The sequence below is a fragment of the Eptatretus burgeri genome, chromosome 15 (genome assembly GCF_056783735.1).
Source record: "Eptatretus burgeri isolate ZD-2024b chromosome 15, Ebu_testis_v1, whole genome shotgun sequence".
Classification (NCBI taxonomy): Eukaryota; Metazoa; Chordata; class Myxini; order Myxiniformes; family Myxinidae; genus Eptatretus; species Eptatretus burgeri.
The window spans coordinates 55,473,315-55,495,814 of NC_140975.1; the positions used below are offsets into that span (position 1 = coordinate 55,473,315).

General features: G+C 44.2%; 1 protein-coding gene across 5 annotated transcripts in view; it reads left to right on the forward strand.

The window, feature by feature from the left end:
* Window positions 1–22,500, forward strand: part of LOC147012214 (bifunctional heparan sulfate N-deacetylase/N-sulfotransferase 2-like) — a 32,429-nt gene that overhangs the window by 9,058 nt on the left and 871 nt on the right. For 4 of the 5 annotated variants that reach the window (XR_015051515.1, XM_085856051.1, XM_085856052.1 and 1 more), the window contains 14 exons: window positions 1–1,509; window positions 1,732–1,819; window positions 5,885–5,973; window positions 7,844–7,909; window positions 8,543–8,728; window positions 10,000–10,128; window positions 10,229–10,411; window positions 10,581–10,677; window positions 12,132–12,255; window positions 17,010–17,184; window positions 17,709–17,897; window positions 19,748–19,857; window positions 20,584–20,683; window positions 20,818–22,500. The exon at window positions 1–1,509 is cut by the window's left edge and continues 611 nt beyond it; the exon at window positions 20,818–22,500 is cut by the window's right edge. Coding sequence is in view for 3 of the 5 variants with exons in the window: in XM_085856051.1 (XP_085712177.1) it covers window positions 1–1,509; window positions 1,732–1,819; window positions 5,885–5,973; window positions 7,844–7,909; window positions 8,543–8,728; window positions 10,000–10,128; window positions 10,229–10,411; window positions 10,581–10,677; window positions 12,132–12,255; window positions 17,010–17,184; window positions 17,709–17,897; window positions 19,748–19,857; window positions 20,584–20,683; window positions 20,818–20,937 (3,165 nt within the window). In the remaining 2 variants the exon portion in view is untranslated. Of the gene's footprint in view, window positions 1,510–1,731; window positions 1,820–5,884; window positions 5,974–7,843; window positions 7,910–8,542; window positions 8,729–9,999; window positions 10,129–10,228; window positions 10,412–10,506; window positions 10,678–12,131; window positions 12,256–17,009; window positions 17,185–17,708; window positions 17,898–19,747; window positions 19,858–20,583; window positions 20,684–20,817 lie in introns of those variants that run through there. The other variant, XR_015051516.1, reaches the window with a different exon arrangement.

Consider the following 22,500-nt stretch of genomic DNA (forward strand, 5'->3'; position numbering starts at 1 on the left):
AATGTAGTGTCTGAAGGAAAGATTCCCGACTTCAGTCAAAGGCAAGTATTTTCCCGGGTGCTTAAAGAGGATAAGGCTGGGGAATTGAGAGATGTGAGACATGAGCACACTCCAAGGAATAAAAATGAAGGAGGCACGTTCACCGATGTGAATTTTAACTCGAAGAAAGTACATAATGAGATTAATTATTTGCCCACTGGAAAAAGGGGAGATATTGAAACCACTAAAGATGAGATGTCTCGAACAGATCAACAAGGAAAGGCAAATTCCAACTCTCATTTTGAAATCCACACTGATGGCCATGATGAACATTTGTTAGACAAAAAACCCAAGCAAGATTTTCTCAAAGTGGGGCTCTTTGCCTGGCAAGATGCAGCTTCTCAAGGAGCCAGTTTTGACTTGCATGACAGGGAGATGAAGAACGGTGAAAATTCCAGCACTCCGCTTGTTTCTGCAAGCAAGAGAAGTGATTACGATGGGGATTCCTTGAAGTCTCCAGGTGCTGCAAGTTTTAATAAAAACGGTCTGGAAGGACAATTGGTCACCACTGACGAAAGTCCTAAAAAGGTTGATCCTTCGAAGAAGGTAACTTCCATAAAGGGACAATCATACCTGGAGGAAAATGTTAAGAGTGCACAACAGAGGCTTGAAGATGCAAGTGAAACGGGATGGCAGCCGGATGATTTGTTAACCGTTACCTCGCAAATTGTTGATCAACCAATGGTGTTCAACAAAAAATATGAAAGCTTGCGTCTCAGACAGGTTGTGGAGATTGGCGTAGCACAGAAGAAAGATGTTTTTAGGCCACCAAATGAAAGGCGAACAGGTAAAATCAAACGTGCGCAGGTCACCGGCAAGGCCGATGGGTACATTCGTGCTGATCGGGAGGTTGCATTGTCAGGGACTATCTCTTCATCCAGAGTGCGTTTGAGACCTGTAGAGGACTTGACTCGTGGTGGTAGGATTCCAGAGATCTTGCAAAGGCATAGTTTGATTCCTGAAGCAAATCCACCATGGACCACCTCTCACATTGAAGAGGAGCCCTGGAAGGAGGACTTGGCAGTTACGGTCTGGTGGCATGAGCCGTTGCGACATGTTGTAAGGAACATCCTTTCGACTGAAGAAGTACATTCTGAGACGGACCATAAACCCGACCTCCAAGCACAAAATGGCACCAATTTAACGTTGCAAGAAAGTCAGCACACTGAGGACAAGACTGCCACCTTTGAAAACCAGAATGCCGTTTCCCTCTCGGTAACCGCAGGCCGGGTCGCTTCAGGTGGCTTATGCGCACCAGTGGTGGAAGACCGTGGTGGGAGGGACGGTGTCCGCCGTGCTTTCTTTGGGCACGGTCTGGCGAGCTGGCTTGTGCGCCTTGTCTTCTGGGATGCGCTGGTGCGTCTTAGTGGCGGTCGTTTGGGCCGTGGTCTTGGCCGTGCAATCCTCGTTGATGTGGATGATGTATTTGTAGGTCGCGAGGGCACGCGCATGTTACCTGCAGACGTCACGGTACGTGAGTATTTTATTTATTTTATTCTGTGATTTGATTTATTTTATTTTTTTAATGTCGTTTACTAACTAGTAGGTACTGGGGATTATATATTTATTTGTTGATGGAAACGTGATGTAGTTAGCTGATGGGTTATTCGGTTGTGTTGACAAGTGTAAGTTGCGGATAGTTGAATGTGGAGTTGAATGCATTTTTGCAAATAATTTCTCCTGCTCTTACAGGCTATGCTGAGTTGCCAATCTCGACTCAGGAGGTTTGTAGCAAACTTTACCTTTAACCTTGGTTTTAGTGGGAAGTTCTACCGTACAGGTGGGTAATGGCTTTCATATCCGAATTCTTGCTGAGTCTACCTTTTTATATTTTGTTTTGTGTTCGCCTCTGTGCTATGTGCAGTAACAAAGGCAGCAAAGAAATACATGACTCGAAACATGTTGCACTTGTTTCCCAAACGTTTTCAATTATTACACTCTGTCGTCTGTTGCACTCGAGATCACGTGATTGAGAGCTGCAAGATCTCCAAGCTGAAACATCCGAGCATTTACTTCTCTTGTGTAAAGTACTTTTGAGACAGAGGCCATGTTGGCTTTGTTTTCCCACCAAATATGCTATCACCATCTTTAACCAAAGATGATGTGCAAGAATCGTTTGTGGGGATTTATGTGCCAGTAGTAAGCAATCTCACTAAAATAGAGCTTGTCCTTCAAGCTCTCTTCCAAATGCATATCTTCCCTTGACTTGACCTCAAAATGGGTTTTTTTTTCCTCGAGATTATAGGTTGACCTCAAAATGTACTTGTGCTGAACCTGAGCTCGAGCCATGTTCAGCAAAAGTCATTTTTCTGTTTTCCTGTATTTTTACATGCACTTTGTACGTGGTTTCTTAAGGGGCCGTCCTAAATTATTCACATTTTCACAGTCTTTTTTTTGGGGTGGGGGGAGTGAAGGAGGATAAATTTACCCATGTGAAAAGTACTTTAACCTCACCGTTGCCCAGGTTAAAAAAGGAAATTGTAATGCCCTCTGCCACCACCACCAGGTGGTGCTGCACGGTACATATTTACAAAGATAATTTATGTCCACCCTACCCCCCACACCCTTGCGTGAGGCCTTGACCACATAGCCTATGTTTACCCCCCCCACACAGAGTTGTATTTGTACCCCGAGTTTGGAGTTTGTAACTTGAAAGATGTGACAGAGACACAGTGGCAGATATAGATATTGATGGATCATTTCACTTTAATGTTTTCATATTTTAAAACCATTGTCAATCGAACTCCATCACAGTTGTCAGACAGATGTATTTTTCATTTAAAGCAACAATATGCAACAAATGATATATGTTGATGTCATTTGTGATATTGGCTATGAGAAACCTGCTTGATTTCAAGGTTCAAAGGCCATCCTTTCTTGAGTTTATAGCTTTCCTGATACTGGTGTTTTTTGCAGCTGGTATCGGGTACAGTATCTCAGATTGCGTGCAGGACAGCTGTGTTATTTCTCTGACTGTTTGTCATGTTTGAAGGTGATGTCATGTTGAATGAAAGAGTGAAGGTGATCAGTGATTCGTGATTTTGGTAGTTTTACCAGAAGGGGGTTGTTGGCGGACCTTGAGCGCCCTGTGGAAATATGGTGGGGACAAATCACAGACAGGGCAAAGGGGGGGGGGGCGAGACTGGAGAGGAGATGGTAGAAGACAGAAAGACCACCGACCTGCCTGCGGTGAGAGAGTGAGAGGTCCAAAGACTCAGCTTCATTGCGGGAGATACCAATGATCCTAAAAAGTTTGTTTGAGTTTGTTCTCCATTTTATTGATCTGAATGTTTCCATTTAAGATTAACATTTTCAAAAAGCATTTAAAGTCATACATGAGTAGCAACCCCCTCCCCCGGCCCCCCAATTCCTACTCTTTGTACAACCATGAAAATGCCAATAATTTTGGACAGCACCTAAAAAGTTTTTGAATTTATTTTTCCTTTTCACTGCACCTTACTGCCTGGTAATCTATTGTAAACATTTGACACCACGTCTCAAACTTCACAATCGTGTCGTCGTTTTCAAAATACTGATTACTCTTAAATTTGAGACGCTCATGCGCTGTTTGTGACTCGTTCGCCAGGCTTGGCTGCACATGCGGGCACAGAATCAGAATGTCCATCAATTTTTACGCAGTACAAGATCAGAACATTTGTGTCTCCTTGGAGCTTGTGCCAATAGAGATCGAGTTGAAGATTGACTTTGTTTCGGAACAACTAAAGCGTAGCTCCCCGCTGGCAATGAGTGTGTTTTCATTTGGATAAATATTTATCTTATCGTATGAGATGTCGTTCCTCAATATTTTGCTTTTTGAAATCTTATCCAAAGATACTTATTGATTGCAGACGACTCACCTCGAGATGTAAAGGATTGTGTTTACTTCATGCTGAACTGCCTCAATTTACTGATGCCTGCTTTTAGAAACTATGATGCTTCATTGCTTCCCATCGCGCAGCCAGACGTTTGCTCTATTATTTTCATGTGCCGATCGGTTTCCTAAACTGTTTTTCCCATTTAAAAAGTCGTCTTACACATTTCATCTATAGACGATGTCCCTCGAGTACTTACCAAATCTTTTTTTTAAGGAATTTTTAAAAAATTATTTATTTATTTTCAATGAAAGTCACTTTAATTTGCTGGGTTTTATTTATTTAATTTTTAAAAATCATGTCGAGGCTCATGGAATAGCTCGATCACAGAACTGATTAGGACATAACAGAACAAAAAGAACAGCAGAAAGAGAGTTTGAGGTTCACCGGCGGCAGGTTGGGGGGTTAAATAGAGGGAGACTTGCAGAAATGAGGGATGTGGGGAAAAATGAGGGCAAGAGGAGGACACTGAGTGAACAAGATGGATACAGCCGCAAACTCTCAATCACAGAAGTGATCGGAAAAAAACTGGAAACCCGGAAAAAGATGGGCTTGCAATGAGTTCCCATCGTGTACTGCCTTTTTGGCTGCTGGTTGCATCATTGGTTAGGGGGTGCGGCTATGCCGCTGATGCAGTGCCCCTATTACCAGTACACTGGTGCTCATTTCGCCAACCTCGGAAAGATGGCAGGCTGAGTCAACCCGTTGGTATTAATTCAGCGGCCAATGGGACCTTCGGATCCCAAACCACCACCTTCACCGCTAAGGCAATGCCAGGCTATTGCAGTGAGTTGATGAGGGTAGTGAAGATGCGTAAATAAGATGCAAGTGATTTAACGGAGCCCTTACTGCGGTGCGGTGCTAGCGGGGTAGCCTAGAGGTATGTGTACTCACATTTTAGCTGTCTAGGCTGGGTTCAAATCCCGATCCAGCAACAAACTGTCATTCTGGTGTCTCCCATCCCTGTTAGGGATGGACAGCTTGGACATTAAACTGGACGTCCCTTCTGGCAGCATTAGTTGGTGGACGTTTAAGATAATATTGTGTCCTTTGCGAAGAATAGGCGAGTTATCACCGGCACACTTGCCAAATTACAAATTCCTGCTCAAACCTTGCTATCATGGAGCACTGCATCAGTGGCACTGCCGCACCCCCACGAGAACTGATGCTAACCTGAATACATGCGCTGCATACAAACGATGACTGTGGTGCAGGCATGCGTCCACACTTTCTGCCCTTTGACACCACCTGGCAGCGTAACACTCATACTTTACCCAAGGGAATTCCTTGATCCAAAATGGCTTAAGTTATTGTTATCTTTCCTTTTCATGTTTTAGCTTCTGTATTCTTTTTTGCAGAGCTGAACCTTACCTTCTTCCTCTTTTTATTTTTGTTGATAACCCAGTTCCGAAAGATTGCCTACCCAGTTGAGCAATCTCGTTTTGCTGAGCCTCTTACATATGTCAGGGCATGTGAAACAGACTCTTTAAAGCGAATTAATCTGCAGGAACCGAATCTTCCAATATCATTGGTTCGTCCTCAGAATCTTGTAATGTCAATGCACGCTGAATTCCCAGTTTTCAGAACAAGTTTCATTCGTACTGTAAAAGCGTCCTCATGGTTATTGTTAACTGAGAGCTCAGTTTCCAGTCGTAGCAACTTTACTTTCTCCTCTGCCCAGTTTGTGGGGTAGGTTCGCCTACCCGACAACAACCTTTATTCGCCCTGGGTTCACGGGCGACCATTAATGTCGAGCCCTGCGTTTTTGTTTTGATCCTCCATTATGAAATTGTACTCTTGGACTTTTCAATGGAAGGATGAACCATATTGTTGAAACTCTTGGTTGTGAGATCTGTCGTCTTTTACTGCGGTTGAGCTCATGCATATTTCAAACGAAAGTGTTTCTTTGCTGATCCTGGTAGGGCAGGATAACCACAATGACTGATTGACATAAGAATATTTTTTGCTCCCAGGTTTGCCGGAGGAGAATGCTGGGGACGAGCTTCTGGTGAAACACCGGCATAACTTTTGGTGGTTCCCACACATGTGGGCACACACACAGGTACTCGTTTCGTTGAATCTAACCTGGACTGTATCTTGATGAGTAATGGGTACACACACACACACGCATTTGCACACTCACATACTGTATTTTCACACAAATAACTTGTGGGCTATACATTAAATTAGTTCCAAAAATTCTAACTGCAGGTTATACGATATTTAACCATATGGCATGTGACATGACAACAGGGGGACCAAATTAAATTGTGAAGGAAATACAAAAAGAGACAGTTGTTTTTTTGTTTGTTTGTTTGTTTTGCAAGTTTACAAGGATTTACAAGGAAATTTAACACAGGTGGATGCCACTCAGCCCATAATGCCTGCGCGAACAGCATACAAATTTATCTACACAACCCCCCTTGGCAAGACCCCCACCAATAGCACTCCGTGCACATGCACACAATCACTCATCAATGCTCAAACTACCTAAAAGTCTTATCAACATCCCCATACCCCTCTATCTCCATAACTTTCATCCCCATACCCCATAACTAATGTGTTTAATTACAGTTCTTTCGCATATTTTACGTACACCTATATATCTAATTCCAAAGCTATTTAAGGTACGGGTAAGTTGTCTTCCGTAAAACCCACAAAGTCCTCGTCCTTTGTGTCGCTGCAAAACGGCTGAAGCAGCTTGGCAGTCAGCAAGTGTTGGGGTGTGTTGAGTTGCAAAGTTTCTTGTGGAGTGCTCGCCAAGTGCCTTAAGCACCCAAGCAAGCACTCCATTCAAAACCATTGATAAGGAACACCTGGCTTGGCAGGCGCAAGCTAGCTGCTCGGTAACTGAACACACCTCCAGGTTTGTCACGAACCAAGTTGTCATCACTCTCGTCCTCTTCTTCTCCAGTAAAAGTCCACTTTTTCGTCAACTTTCAGTTTGAATTCGGCTGTGAAACGTTTACGTTTTCTTTTACTTGTACTGACAGCAGACATTGTATGGTGGGACTTGTAATGGTATGAACAATTTTGTGGAATGATATAAAATTCAACAGCCTGCAGGCTGCTGGTATTTATACATTACTAATGGATGAGCAGCGTGGTTTCCGGTCGCATCAGTACCAGAAACAACGCTGGATTTCAACACACCGGTACAGTCAACTTTAATTATTACAACAATCCTTTCTCAAGATATTTATTTTTATCTGAATTGGTTATTTACCGCAGTTGTCTTTGAAAAGAGCCGTTTGTTGGCCCTTGACAACAAAGCTGTGTTGGCTGCGAGAAATATGGACATCATGTATCTATCTCCTGGTCATGTGGAGAGGAAAGCTGGGGTGTGTTCATTTACCAAGCAGATAGCTCATGCTTGCCAAGCCAGCCTTTCTTTCTTTATTAACAGTTTTGAATGGAGTGCTTGCTGGAGTGTTTCAGCTACTTGGCGAGCGCTCTACAAGAAACTTGGTAACTGAACACACCCCTGGCATGCTGAATATACCCTTGTGCGGGTTATACATGTTTAAAATTTTCCTAGAGGACTTCCCCCTCCCCCCCCCCAGGTTTGGGCTATACCAGAGGGTGTTATTTGCCTGAAAATATGGTGTGTGCATGCACACATTGGGATGGATACATTGACACCTGGGAGGGCTCTGTTCCACCTTCTGAAACCCAAATATGGAGATGACCAACAACACACACATGCACCATGATTTTGGTATTTTTTCACACCAGGTTAAGCGATTAGTGTAAGTCTTGTAAACATCCAGAAGATTTCCGACTTGACATCCGAGGTCTAAGTCGGGGTGAAGGATCCAAATCAGAAAAAAAAAGTTTTTATCCCCCGCCGCGTAGCGGAAGGGGGATATTGTTGTATTTCTTGCACACTGTCCCGGTTAATATTGTGTTCGGTGTGTTTTGTGTTCATGCAGCCACACCTCTACCATAACGTTACAACGCTAGTGGCCCAAATGGAACTGAACCAGGCCTTTGCACAGGTGCGATCTTATTCCTTCCTTTGAGCAAGCTTTACTTTTCTTTTTTTGGACCATGTTGTCTGGATTGATTGTTTACTAGCAGAGTCCCCATCACATCACTCACAGACCAATTTGTTGGCCTCTTTGCCAAAAATTTTGGGCGAGAAGGAGAAGGAAAGAAAAACAAATTATCCGTGCATAGAGAGCTTTCACCTCTCCCCCTCCCCGTTCTCACATCCCCCCCCCCTCCGCCCCCCACAATTCGTCCTGATGTCCCTTCCCATTAGAAATGGCTCACACATGACGGGCCCATGCAAAGAGTGCTTTAACCTCAGCATTGCTCTGGTTTAAAAAAAAGGAAATTGTAATACCCTCTACCACCATCACCAGGTAGCGATACATGGTACACATTTACACATATAATTTGCACCCCCCCCCCTCCCCTACTGGCATACACACCCCAGCGTGAGGCCTCTACCACATAGCCTATTTTACCTCCCACACAAAGTTGTATTTGTTCCCCGAGTTTGGAGTTTGTAACTTAAAAGATGTGGCAGTGTTTTAGGAACAAAAAAGAGAGACAGAAGGACAGAGAATGAATGGTGTATACAGTATATGTATAGATTTTTGAAAGTCTTTGCTTTCACCACCCAGGAGTACAACCTGCCCGTGAGTGGTGAGTATGCAGTTGCTCCTCATCACTCTGGGGTATATCCTGTACACGAGCCTCTATTCACGGCATGGCGTGCAACGTGGGATGTGCAAGTGACAAGTACTGAGGAATACCCTCATCTCAAGCCTGCGAGGCTGCGCCGTGGTTTTGTGCACCGTGGAGTGAAGGTACGACAAATTGAGTCTTTTATGCGAGAAGTTTCCTGATTTGATGGAAATTTTAATGAGGTGTTTTGAATTTTTTTTTTTTTTACATGATCTTCCTTTTGATGCAACCACAGCATCTATAGTATGTGATAACGCAACACCAAAACAGTGGTACACTCTCTCTCTCTCTCTCTCTCTCTCTCTCTCTCTCTCTCTCTCTCTCTCTCTCTCTCTCTCTGTCTCTCTTTCTGTCTGTGTCTCTCTCTCTCTCTCTCTCTCTCTCTCTCTCTCTCTCTCTGTCTGTGTCTGTGTCTATGTCTGTGTCTGTGTCTGTGTCTGTGTCTGTGTCTGTGTCTGTGTCTGTGTCTGTGTCTGTGTCTGTGTCTGTGTCTGTGTCTGTGTCTGTGTCTGTGTCTGTGTCTGTGTCTGTGTCTGTGTCTGTGTCTGTGTCTGTGTCTGTGTCTGTGTCTGTGTCTGTGTCTGTGTCTGTGTCTGTGTCTGTGTCTGTGTCTGTGTCTGTGTCTGTGTCTGTGTCTGTGTCTGTGTCTGTGTCTGTGTCTGTGTCTGTGTCTGTGTCTGTGTCTGTGTCTGTGTCTGTGTCTGTGTCTGTGTCTGTGTCTGTGTCTGTGCATGTTTGTTGTCTTGTCAAAGTAATCCCTTCAGCAGCTCACTCAGGAAGCTACACTTGGATGGTACGAGGATGCCATCAATGACCGATAATTAATGCAAAGTGATTAAGAGGAGCAATTCAGCAATACACATGCAAGAATTACTAGTTACCCTCGCCAAAGTAGAGGGTTTTACATTTGTTTGTCTTTGTTTGTTTGTTTGTCCACACAGAACTTTCGTGTTTTTCTCACAACCGCTTTTCAGATTGAGACTAAATTTTCACCAAAGGAGCGACTACTCATGAAGAATGTTTTAATAATTTTGACCAACACTTTGGGGGATTCTACAATCAAAATAATTATCAATTGATAACATCAAACAAAAATAAATTATAAAGTAATAATGAAATTGTAGTGACTATTGTTCCGGCAACTGTCCTATTACTTCTGGGCCATCCGGTATATCATGATACCTCAAAAAGTATTGGATGAGTTTGGTCGGTGACAAGACCAAACCGAAGAGATTTTGTTTAAGGTCCGGATGCAGATCCAGCCTATCGGTGGAATGCAAAACGTAAACTGTTCAGGTTGGTGCAGGTATGTGCTGTACCAGGTACAGTTCTAGTTTTAAACTGATTTTCTTAATTGCAAATGAATCGTCTTCTGACTTGCCTGCTTTGCCAGGTCTTGCCCAGACAGACATGTGGTCTCTTCACCCATACCATCCGATACAATGAGTATCCAGGAGGTCCAGCAGAACTGGAACAGAGCATCCATGGTGGAGAATTGTTTTTCATGCTGCTCTTCAACCCTGTAAGCTTCGTTTCACCATTATTTTTTTTTATTTTTATTTTTGTGAATGATGGGATACCACCACTTTTACATATGCCCAAAGTAACTCTGTCTCTCACAGGTGACCGTGTTCATGACACACATGTCCAACTATGGGAACGATCGGTTGGCATTGTACACCTTTGAGAGTCTGATTACTTTTGCTGCATGCCAAACACGACTGCATTTCTATTCTTCACCGCCCAGCAATCTCGCGGCCAACTACTTCCACCGCTTCCATGAAGACACGCAACCTTTGTGGGAGGTCTGCCATTCAGTTTTGTCTCCACATTTGCTCGTAATTTCAAAATGCTTGCTTTTGCCATCTCTGTAATCTCAAATCCACTTTTTTTTATTCAGGAAGGAAATTGTATGTCTTTGTACATGGACCTGATGTATGACATAATGATGTAGGTTCTCTACAATATGTCCAGAGCCCGTGTGCTGACAAGAGGCACAAGGACATCTGGTCCAAAGAGAAAACCTGTGACCACCTTCCCAACGTTCTTATCATTGGGCCACAAAAAACCGGTGAGATCTTGGTTAAACTGTTGTCCATGTTTATTAATGTGACATTCGTATTTGTTTAATTCCTCTGTCTGTTCCTTTTGAATATCGTTTTCAGTCGATGCTTGCTTTTTACTAAACTCACAAAAGTTGCAAGAACTGCAGAGCTGGTGTAGGATCACAACCAACTAATTTTGTCAGAAATGCCAAAGTTTCACCAAGTTCATCTTTTTGGAGCTACATTTCAGCACCAACAAAGGCTACAAAGTTTATTATGAGAATGGTTGCCTGTGTCTCGTAGTGTGTTCATAAATCAGAATTTTTTTGCCAGACCATACCCACCGCCGACAACGGTGGCCATGAAAACTTTGAGACTGACACTTTGTCCGATTGTAGTTTGAAGCTTCTTGTCAGAAACTAGTAACTAATAGTGCAGGGTGCCAAAGTGCACGGTACTCTTGGAAGCCAGTTGTATGAGCCTGCAAGACACTGTTTCAGCTTGGGTTACCTTCAAAGAAAAAGCTTCCAATCCGCATTTTCCTTTTTAAGAAGGGAATCAAGATCCCGGTAACCCCTCAGGGTGTCCATTTTTGTGTTTGTTTGTTCTCACGCCATTAGGTGTGTAAGGCTATCGAGGCACATTGGCTCGGAGTGCCTATCCTTGTCGGGTCGCCACTGCGATGCGGGATACTCGACTGAGAATGCAGGAATTTGGAATTTGTTCATGGTGGCGGTGATAACTCGCTCTTCACAAAATACCTCGTGGGATCTTTAATATACACCAATTAATGCTCGCAGATGGGGTGGCCAGTTAACGTCCATCCGAAGGACGAACACATTGATGATTCACCCTGCCTGAGAAACACCAGGATTGACAGTTTATTTGCTGGGCTGAGATTCATACCCATGCTACAAAGCTCAGAGGCGAGAGTGTGTGCCTCAAAGCTACCCTCGTCTGGTGTTGGCTTGATGGTTAAGGTGGTTGGTTTTAGATCTTAGGGTCTTGAGTTTGAGCCTCCATCAGTGCCATTTTTTTTTTTCCTGTGGGGAAAACTTGTGGATTTTTCATTTTTTTTACTTTGTCTTTATTTTTTAATCAGACACGTGACCTTTGTAGTAGTATGTGATTGGTCGTTTTTCAAATGCAATTCATCTATCAATCATGGGTCTGTGCCATTTCTTCCTTCCGTTTGAGATCTGAGCACACATGGCCTGTTAGCTCCTGATGAAGTCCACCCTGTGACAGGTGTTGTACATTTTCCACTCTGTGGATTTCACAATTTGATTGAATACGGATTCTCCAAACTACAAACTTCTTTGGCTTTCAACAAAATTTTTTTACATTTTCTTTGCTAAGTTTGTTTCTTTATTACATTAAAAAAAATTTTTTTAGTCTTGCTTCTATCATTTCGATCCCCTTCATCTGCTTTACTTTTATGTTGAAATGTCATGATTTTGTTTTCTTTCAACTGATGCAGGTACGACAGCCCTGCATACCTTTTTGTCACTTCACTCTTCTGTTGCTCCAAGTCGCCCCAGTGCCACGACCTTTGAAGAGGTGCAGTTTTTCAACGGCAACAAATACCTCAATGGTTTGGACTGGTGAGGAATGCAGAGACCTCGTCCTCGTTCGACACATCATTAGACAATAAACTCAAGCAACGTTCTGTCACCAATCGCCTAGTTTATCATTGCTCTCCATAATTGTACTTCCTCTCGTGATACTTTTGCAAAACTTTGGCCTTTGCCCATTGGCATGGTACGTGCTTGGCCACAATGAGCAACCAATTAATATGCATTTGTGAGTCAACGTTTTGGCTTGACGTCCATCATTGGCAAAGTAAAGCATTCTTACTGTTCCTTATTAGTCCCCTCCCAGTTTCACTGAAGGGGAGTACAGGTTTGCACTCCGTCCGTCCGTCCGTCCCACCTGTGGTGTCCCCCCCCCACCTTAATCCCAATACTCTTTTAACATATTCAAGTGAAACTTGGTACATGACTTTATTATGATAAGTTACAGAACAAGTTCGAGTTTCAGGGCGTTTCGTCACTTTTTCACAGAGTTATGCCTTTTTAGACTTAGAAAATATCATATGACACATGGGTCAGTGTTCAGCTGCCCTGACTCCACCCCACTCCTTTACACCCATTGGCTGGACAGCTGGCCTGAATCCACCCCAATAAAATAATGTGCCACCATTGCATGAAGCAGTGCACGTCGGCAGGCCGCAGGCCTTTGGCCTGGGTGTTAGTCCATGACCCAGTGCAATTGGAATCGGGTATATCACTACGATGTATTGTTGCGGAGCCGGGTATCGGCTGCAAGCACGACCGCTAGGTGGGGCAGTAGGGTCGACTCTACCGAACACCTAGAATCTAGATTTACCTTTTGGAAAATTCCGAGGGTACGGGTCCCTTACCAGACCATGAATCGTCAATAATTCCACCACGTGTTACAGGGTTATTTGCCAATCTTCAAAATACCTAGAGATACACGTGGCGAGTTACCGAGTATTCACACCCTCGACGGTACTCGTCGAGTCGAGCCGATTGTGTGCCCGACCCGTGTGCAACTCGAGTGGATGGTTGCCGAAGTCCCGTCGGTCCAAATGTACATTTACAGCGGCAACAACCTTTGTAATTCACCAACACGCGCCATGCTAAGCCAATGGAAGAAACACAAAAACGAGCTGATACATTTAACAAATGCATTTATTTATAATGGGGGAAAGGGGGGAGCACGCAATAAGCAGAGTTATCCGACTATAGAGATGCAAGTATGTACAGCAAAGAGCACTTAAACAATTCCTACTTGCAGACGGGCCCACCGACACACACACACACACACACACACACACACACACACACACACACACACACACACACACACACACACACACACACACACACACACACCCAGAAGGGCATGGACCTGTCCACCTCATATGGTTCAGCTGACACAGGTGAACCAGGCCAGCGTCGAGATGCGATGATAGAATCGAGAGCTCCCTTCAGCGCTCGTCCCGGCAACCAAAATTCTCCTCTGTATCCCAAAGTGTCCAGAAGGCAGGAGGTTTCTCTGCCACTTCTCCAAGTCTTAGAGTTGAACGTCAAAGCGAGGGCTGATAACTCCACACTTGTTCAACCTGCCCGTCAGATTGACCACAACCTTGCCTGCTCAATGGTCATCAACTATCTCAAAAACTCTCTTCAGTTCACCGACAGAGAGACGGCGTGCAACCGACTTGCGGTTCTTGTGGAGGAAGGATCTCTCCTCATCCGATCGCGCCGCAACCTTATTCATCCTTCCCCGGGCGTGGGGGGGGGGTGAGATTCCTCCACCCTCCCCACTCTCCCTTACTGGACGGTTTTGGCGCGCAAAGTGCGCTCGTCGCCCTGTCATTGGCCAAAACGAGCGGCAAGTCCGTCGATTGGCCCGGGGGTGTGGTGAAGTCACGCGGACCGCCTTTCTCACCTTCGCGGGGTCTGATTGGCTGAGCGGCGGCCACCTCACTCGTAGCACGCTGATTGGTCGAGAGGGCCGCCGCGAGGCTCTTCCTTGAACTCCGCCCACCATGGCATTGGCCAGAGTGAGGTGAAGGTGAGGGTGATGTTGGCGTTGTTGCAGTTGATGGTGGTGTAAAAATAAAAGAAAACCCTGACTATCAAAGTAACTTCGCAGCGCATGTACATTCAATGACCCATTAAACAAGGGACGGGGAGCTATCTATCCACATTTACTTATCGAAATAACTGAGCTATAGGACCTGTATGTTGAGTGCTCATTGCTTCCAGATTCGTAACAGTATTATATATGCACATAAGCTGTACATGTATGTTAATGCTACATGTATGTGCATCGGGTTATTTTTATTATTACCCTCACCGAAGGAGAGTGCATTGCATTTGGGTCCGTTTGTTTGTCCACACAGAACTTTAGTATCTCCGTAACCGCTTGTCGGATTGATAAAATTTTCACCAGAGGAGCGACTACTCGTGTAGAATGTTTAATGATAATTATGACGTCATAGGTCACGTGGTGTGGCAGCTATGTTGGAAAAAATGAACAACTTTGGACCTCTGTATCTCTGAAACTGCACCAAGGAAAAAATTAAAACTTGGCACATAGCAAGTACTCCTCATGTGGAATAAGTGTGATTTTTTTTTTAATGACGTCATAGGTGCCTTTGTTATGACATCATAATTGCATATGTAGAATGCTAGGTCTGATCAGTATGAAAAATTTTGAAGCTCATCTCGGGATATGCTTGGTGTTGGCTTAATGGTTAAGGTGGTGGGTTTGGGATCCTAGGATCCCAAGTTCAAATCCCACCTGGCTGTTGAATTCATACCAGGTGGGATTGACTCTGCCTGTCATTCTTCCGAGGTCGGTAAAATGAGTGCCAGCTTGCTGGTATCCTGTATCGGAGTGGTGACACGTCCAGGATTGTGCCCAATAGCCAAGGTGACTGCTTCGGTAGCACCAATGCTCTGCACAGAGTACGGTCCCGATGGATGGATACATATATACATAACATATAAACTGTACTGAAGTGCTCCTAACTTAGATAATGCCGTGAGATGATGTCTTCACGACAGCGTTCCTGCAAACCCAGAAGGGCATCCCACAGTTCACAAATGCAAAGTCAAAAGCTGTTACCAAGCAGATGAAAAGCAAAGCTACTGACCTGGTTTCGCCCTTCTTGTGACTTGTCAGGCAACATATCACTGTTTCATGAACTTGGTGTCTTTTGAAGCCTTTCTGGATTATATACTGGCTTATGATGCCCCACTGACTGTGACTGGTGCGGCCAGATTTTATTTGGGCTGCATAAGTATATGGCAACATTGTCAGTATCTAATATATATATATAGCTGAGTTTGTGTCTGTGAGTTATAGGTGCCGCCCATTCGACAGGCCATGCTCTCCAGCCATCCAGAAATCGCCACCATCTTTTTCTCTCCACGTAGCTCAGATTGTTTTAAAGGCTTCACGTCCATTTGAAGACTGAACAGCGCACCTTCCATCATTAAATGAAGATACCGTTTTGAGAAAAAAAGTAACATTTTGATTACAACTCAAAACTATGTAATGCATGTTTTGTCCGCAGCGATCGTGGTAGCTGTCTAATATACACCATCCAATGGAGGAACGTTAATTCTCATATGCAGAGGAAAGAAAATAGTGATATTTCATGCAAAAAATCAACTTTGTGGTACGTTAAACGCAGTTACTTTCTGTCTGCGAGACAGTGACGTGTCACTTATAACTCGATGTTTGCTCACCAGAATTTGCAATGACTGTAAACAAGCAAACATATCCCGTGTTTGCTTCCGTGCGAAGTATGAAAAAAGACGTCCCTACACATGACGTCATCACTCAGCGATGTCTGCAATAGCAGGAATGCACTAATAATTGGAGCCTTTTTTTATAACATCCTAAAACTCATGGGAAAATATGATATGATCGAGGATAGAAAGTTTATTTGCGGATTACCATCAGAAGAAGAAGAAGAAGAATAGATTAACAAGAGTAGGAAATGTCATGCAAACATGGCAGTTTCATGAGAGGTGTCTCATTGTCGCCTAATCTAATATATAAAGCGGAGTTTGTGTCTGTGCGTGGATGTGTGTTTCTGAACAAGGTACGTTTTCATTACAATGAAAATACTCATCATTAATATTTGAAGTATTTAATTATTTTATTTAATATCCTTTTGTTGGTGTTTTGTATGTACTGTATGCTGTTGAGATGTCCAGTGGTGTGTTGTTACCAAGCAGCTAGCTAGCGCTTGCCAAGCCAGCCGTTCCTCGTCAACGGTTTCTAATGGAGTGCTTGCTTGAGTGCTTAAGCCACTTGGCAAGTGCTCTCCAAGAAACTTTGGTAACTGAACACACCCCAGATCCATGACATGACGATGAGGATAAACATCTATAGCATCATTATTTCAGCCATTTGATGAATTCGTCCCTCAAGGGGTGGGGTGGGGAGGATGCATGGGAAGGGGTGGAGTGGGAAGAGGGACCCGACGTTGCCTAGCATTGCCGGGTACCTCTGCTAGTATAAGAAGTATGTTAATTGTTTTTCACAACCTAGTCATAGAAATCCCACTTGCTGTCAATCAGGGATCCAAGGTCAAAGTATGTAAAATGAAGTTTTCTGCAATCTATGTAACTTTTTACGTCGGCCAATGACACTTCCTCGTGTGTTTTGTTCACGATGTAAAGTTTGTATAAAGCCTTCTCTGTGCACTTCATTCTTCGATTTGAAAGAATAAAAGCAAACAGGCTACAAGAAAGGTAGTTGTTATTTTAATTTTATTGCACGTCACCAACCGCAATGGCATGTACTTCAGGTACATGAACTTCTTCCCTTCGCCATCGGAAACCCCGGCCGAGATACTCTTCGAGAAAAGTGCCAATTACTTTGACTCCATTAACGCGCCTCGTCGAGCAGCGGCGCTTCTACCTCATGCACGGCTTATCGCGCTGCTTGCGCCGCCCGGCCAAAGGGCCCACTCCTGGTACCAGGTACTCAGCAGGGCGATTTTGCATGGGAAGGTTTCAATGTCTCGATGTTGAACTTGCTGCACTTTGCAGTGTTTTGCCCTCTTCTATCCAAGAACATAACAGTGTTCAATTAAGTTTATTATTTCTATCTCTGTTACAGCTTGGAGTTGTGTGTTTTTCCAAGGATTCTGCATGAGCATTGATAATGCAGACATGCATGCACCTTTTTTTTGGGGGGGGGGGGGTATTGGAATTATTCCCTACTCACATCCACCCCAGATCCCTTTGATGCAATCCCTTTGATATTTGACTGATACCCAACACAATGCAAAGCTTCCCTCTACCCACATCTCCGCATTTTTGCTCTGACTAAGGATGAACGAAGCACGCTATTCACTTCCCACTGCTGTAAACATACTTTTTTCTTTTTTTTGTCTTTGGTTGACAACATCCTTTGTTTAACTTTCCTGTCAACACAGACAGTAGACTTTGCAGAGACTGGTATTCCATTGTATCCTCACCAAAAATGTACCCTTGCTGTTTAGCATCAGCGTTCACATGGAGATCCTGCAGCAATGAACCATTCTTTCTATGAAGTGGTGCGTGCTGGGATGAGACGAAGTGGCAGCATACGGCCCAGTCGCGCCCTGAATTCCCTTGCCATCAGATGCCTCAGCCCTGGCATGTACGCTACTCACCTCCAGCAATGGTTGAAATACTTTCCTGCTCGACAGGTTTGTAAATCTGGGGCTGGAATGGCATTTTCATTTGTACACCATTTGGCTTTCACTTGTATGAATAGCCTGTGATTTACCATCTGCAGTTGTAATTGATGATACTGATGCACCATATTCTTTACAGCGTTTGTGCGGCCGAAGCAATTTCTTGGCTCGAGCTAATCTGTGTGGTTTGTTTGTCATTGCTTTCCCAGCAGTGGTTAGGGCGGGAATTTGTAATTGTTCAGGATACTGGCGATAAGTCGCTTACTCTTCGCTGACACTGTGGGATCTTTATCGTCCACCAACTAATGCCAGCAGTTGGGACACCCAGTTTAACATCCATTTGCGGAATGGCATACACATTAATGGAACACCAGGATGATGATTTATAACTGGGTTAACATTTCAACCCAGGCTAGACAGCTCAGAGATGAGTGTGTACCTCAAGGCCATCCTGCCAGCCCACAGTTGTAATTAAAGTACATGACATGGCCAAAAGTATGTGAACACTTGCTTGTCCAACATCTCATTCCAAAATCATGGGCATTGAAATGGAGTTGGTCCCCCATTTGCTGCAAGAGCAGCCTCCACTCTTCTGGGAAGGCTTTCCACGAGATGTTGGAACATTGCTGTGGGGATTTGCTTCCATTCAGCCACAAGAGCATTCAGTCGGGCAGTGATGTTGGGCGATTAGATCTGGCTCGCAGTCGGTGTTCCAATTCATCCCATAGGTATTCAATGGGGTTGAGGTCAGGGTTCTGTGCAGGCCAGTCAAGTTCTTCCACACCGATCTCGACAAACCATTTCTGTATGGACCTCGCTTTGTGCATGGGGGCATTGTCATGCTGAAACAGGAAAGGGCCGTCCCCAAACTGTTGTCACAAAGTTGGAAGCACAGAATCGTCTAGAACGTCATTGTATGCTGTGGCGTTAAGATTTCCCTTCACTGGAATTAAGGGGCCGAACCCGAACCATGAAAAACAGCCCCAGACCATTATTCCTCCTCCACCAAACTTTACAGTTGGCACTATGCATTCGGGCAGGTAGTGTTCTCCTGACATCCGCCAAACACAGATTAGTCGATCAGACTGCCAGATGGTGAAGCATAATTCATCACTGCAAAGAACGAGTTTCCACTGCTCCAGAGTCCAATGGCGGTGAGCTTTACACCACTCCAGCCAACGCTTGACATTGCATATGGTGATATTAGGCTTGTGTGTGGCTGCTCGGCCATGGAAACCCATTTTGTGAAGCTCACGATGAACAGTGCTTGTGCTGACCTTGCTTCCAGTGTCAGTTTGGAACTCGGTAGTGAGTATTGCAACCGCCAACAGACGATTTTTCTGTGCTACGCGTTTCAGCACTCAGCGGTCCCGTTCTGTGAACTTGTTTGGCCTACGACTTCACGGCTAAGCTGTTGTTGCTCCTACATGTTTCCACTTCGCAATAACAGCATTTACAGTTGACCGGGGCAGCTCTAGCTGGGCAGAAATTTGATAAACTGACTTGTTGGAAAGATGGTATCCAATGACGGTTCCACGTTGAAAGTCACTGAGCTCTTCAGTATGGCCCATTCTACTGCCAATGTTTGTCTATGGAGATTGCATGGCTGTGTGCTTGATTTTATACACCTGTCTAATGGGTGTGGCTGAAATAGCCAAATTTCAGCTGAAATAGCTGAAATTCTAATTATTAGAAGGGGTGTCCACATACTTTTGGCCATGTCGTGTAGTTCAAAACGTTTTGTACATTTTGTGAAGGCTGGCCTTGGGGTATGTTTAATTCTAACCTCACACCCTCCCTCCTTCCTTCCCTCCTTTCTGCCCTTTTCCTTCCTCGTCTTGTCATTGCTTTAAAAAAAAAAGCTGCTTCTGCTAGATGCTGGAGAGTTTCGAGTAAATCCAGTCCACATAATGCAGCGCGTGCAGAGTTTTCTTGGCCTCTCACCCCGTTTTGACTACTCGCAAGCCCTGCGGTGAGTTTTCAGCCACTGGTGGCAAGGAATGGTGAGCTGGTGGTAGTGCAAGCCAGAAATGCACGTGGCTGTTGTTTTCAGCTTACACTACATCCTTTTTCTAGTTTAAACTCTTCATAACACTTCAAAAACACAGCTGTAGACACAAGGTTTACATTTTGTTCATACTTTGTTGCTGTCTATCAAAAAAAATTAGCAAATGATGACTTGATTGTCAAGCCTGTTGTTGGCTTAACGGTTAAGGAGGTTGGCTTAAGATCTTGCAGTCTTGAGTTGAAGTCCCTTTTTTTTACCATTGAAGCAACACCAGGTCGGTTGACTCGGCCTGTCATCCTTCCAAGGTCGGCGAAATGAGTACCATTGTACTGGTAACAGAGGGCATTGCATCAGCGGCACAGCCACGCCCCCAGAATATGATGCAACCAGCAGCTACAGGCTGCACACCAACAGTGCTTTATTGTCACATACATTTTGAATGCTCCGTGTTCCAAAATTTTATCGCAATGTCTGATGTAACAGCCTGTAACAGAGTCTTGTGTTATGCCTGATGCCCTTCAAGGGTTGTCGGAAGTCTTAAGCCGTAGGTCCCCAAGCTCATGATTCGTAGTTTGTTTTGTGTGTTGCTTTTGTCTGTCTGCAGAGGCGAATCGACTAAACGGAAAGCTGGAGGGATATTCTGGATGGTGGTTAGGGTTTATTTATCTTCTCCCACCTTCTTCCTTTCAGTTATGAGATCGACAAAGGCTTTTGGTGTGCAGTGTCGGAAGGACGTTCACATTGCTTAGGTCGCAGTAAGGGACGGCATTATCCAGACATGGACTCACAGGTGAGGACTTTCCCAACATGCTTTGTTTTTGAAACATTATGAACGAGGTCGGGCAGTGAGGGTTTAATATAATATTGGAAAAAGTAGAATAAAGTTGAAGCCGGATGCTCCACTGATACTGTGTCTGCCACCAGAGTCGGCATCTTCTCTCGGAATTTTACCGTGAAAGGAACCATGAGCTCGGACGCCTGCTCGACTCACTCGGGCAGCCTTTTCCACACTGGTTGCGTGAAGAGCTTGGCCGCGTGACCTAATCCCTGTCATTTGGCTACCTCCAACACACTGCTTTCCGATGGCTTTACACCTCAGTTACCATACACCAAGAAGCTCCAAATTGTGGAACATGTCTTTTTTGGAACCCAGGTGTGAAAGCCAGATGGTTAGGTTCTGCACTTATTTTGCAAAACACTTCTGCTACTGTAATAATGTGAAATACTCATGTCGTCCTGCCGAGGATGCCATTTACATTGTTTGTTCAGTCAATACTCTGGATGGACAACAAAAGGGATCATTGACCAGAAAACCTGTTGCCCACCTTGCAACATCACTTTTCTCTGGTTCAAGCTGTTTGCTTGGATATTCCACTCATCGATTTGAACTTGAAAGCATAAATGCTGATATCGGTTCTATAATGTCAACCCTCACTTCCCCATTTCTATCTCGCACAAGCATGAAAGGGCCATCAAACTATGTGCATTGGATATGGAATGGGTGGTGGTGCGGAAGGCCTGGAGTTTGAAAAGAAAGCAGGGAGTACAGGGTGTGTGTGTGTGTGTGTGTGTGTGTGTGTGTGTGTGTGTGTGTGTGTGTGTGTGTGTGTGTGTGTGTGTGTGTGTGTGTGTGTGTGTGTGTGGTCTAATGCACTTTTAGTGATGTGCATTTGATAAAACGGACTTCAACTGGTTTGTCCACCGGTTGAACCAGTTTGCACAACCTTGGTGAATTATGTTCATTTCATTCGAAAAGCATATTATTTGTATTTGGTTTTTTTTTTATTCTTGTACCATTGTTGTTGTTGTACAAACCCATTGTCCTCTCCCAAATCGAACAGTGCTGGTGCTATGATCTAGTTTTGTATTGGACAGTTTTGGTAATTTTTAACTCACAAACCAAGCTTTCTCATTTTGGCCTTAATGGTTGGAAGAATGAATGAATCGTTCATGAAATGTAAATGTTGATTGCTGATTGTCTTTTTTTTTGTTTTTCTTCCTCCCTATGAAATGAGCTGAGCTCTTCTTTGCTTTTTATTTATAAACATTTCCGTTGCATTTTGTGCCTGCCTTGTGACAAATACGATGTCTATGCCACTTTTCACACACTGGCTCGATTAAGTGAAAAAATACAAACATTTTTAATGAGTCACGACACAAGTTATTGCTACAAGAGATGCCTTTGGATGAACTTCCAGGTGAGAAGGGCCGACTGCAGTGTACGCGGACAGCTGAGATTGAGTAAGGCTTTTGTCAGGGCCTACATCGACTTGAGATATTGTTCTCCATTTTCACGAAATTGTGGAATAAAATCTTGCGACGGTTCATTGGAAAAAATTATGAGAACTTGCCGAGTGATGGCTCGTCAGTGACTGACGCACACCGACCGTGTGCTCCTGCTCACGCTAACATCTTAAAATTTCCCACAGAGATTGAGGATCACATGCCAATATTAGACCACGTGTCCAAAGCAACATTTGAGCTTTGTCATATATGCTTGATTCCATAAGTACTCGAGACTCCATTTTAAATTACCATTCTGGTGCAGTAGCAGCAGGGGGTGCTGCACGTTGGAGCATATAACAGCCCCAACCACCCCCACCCCCA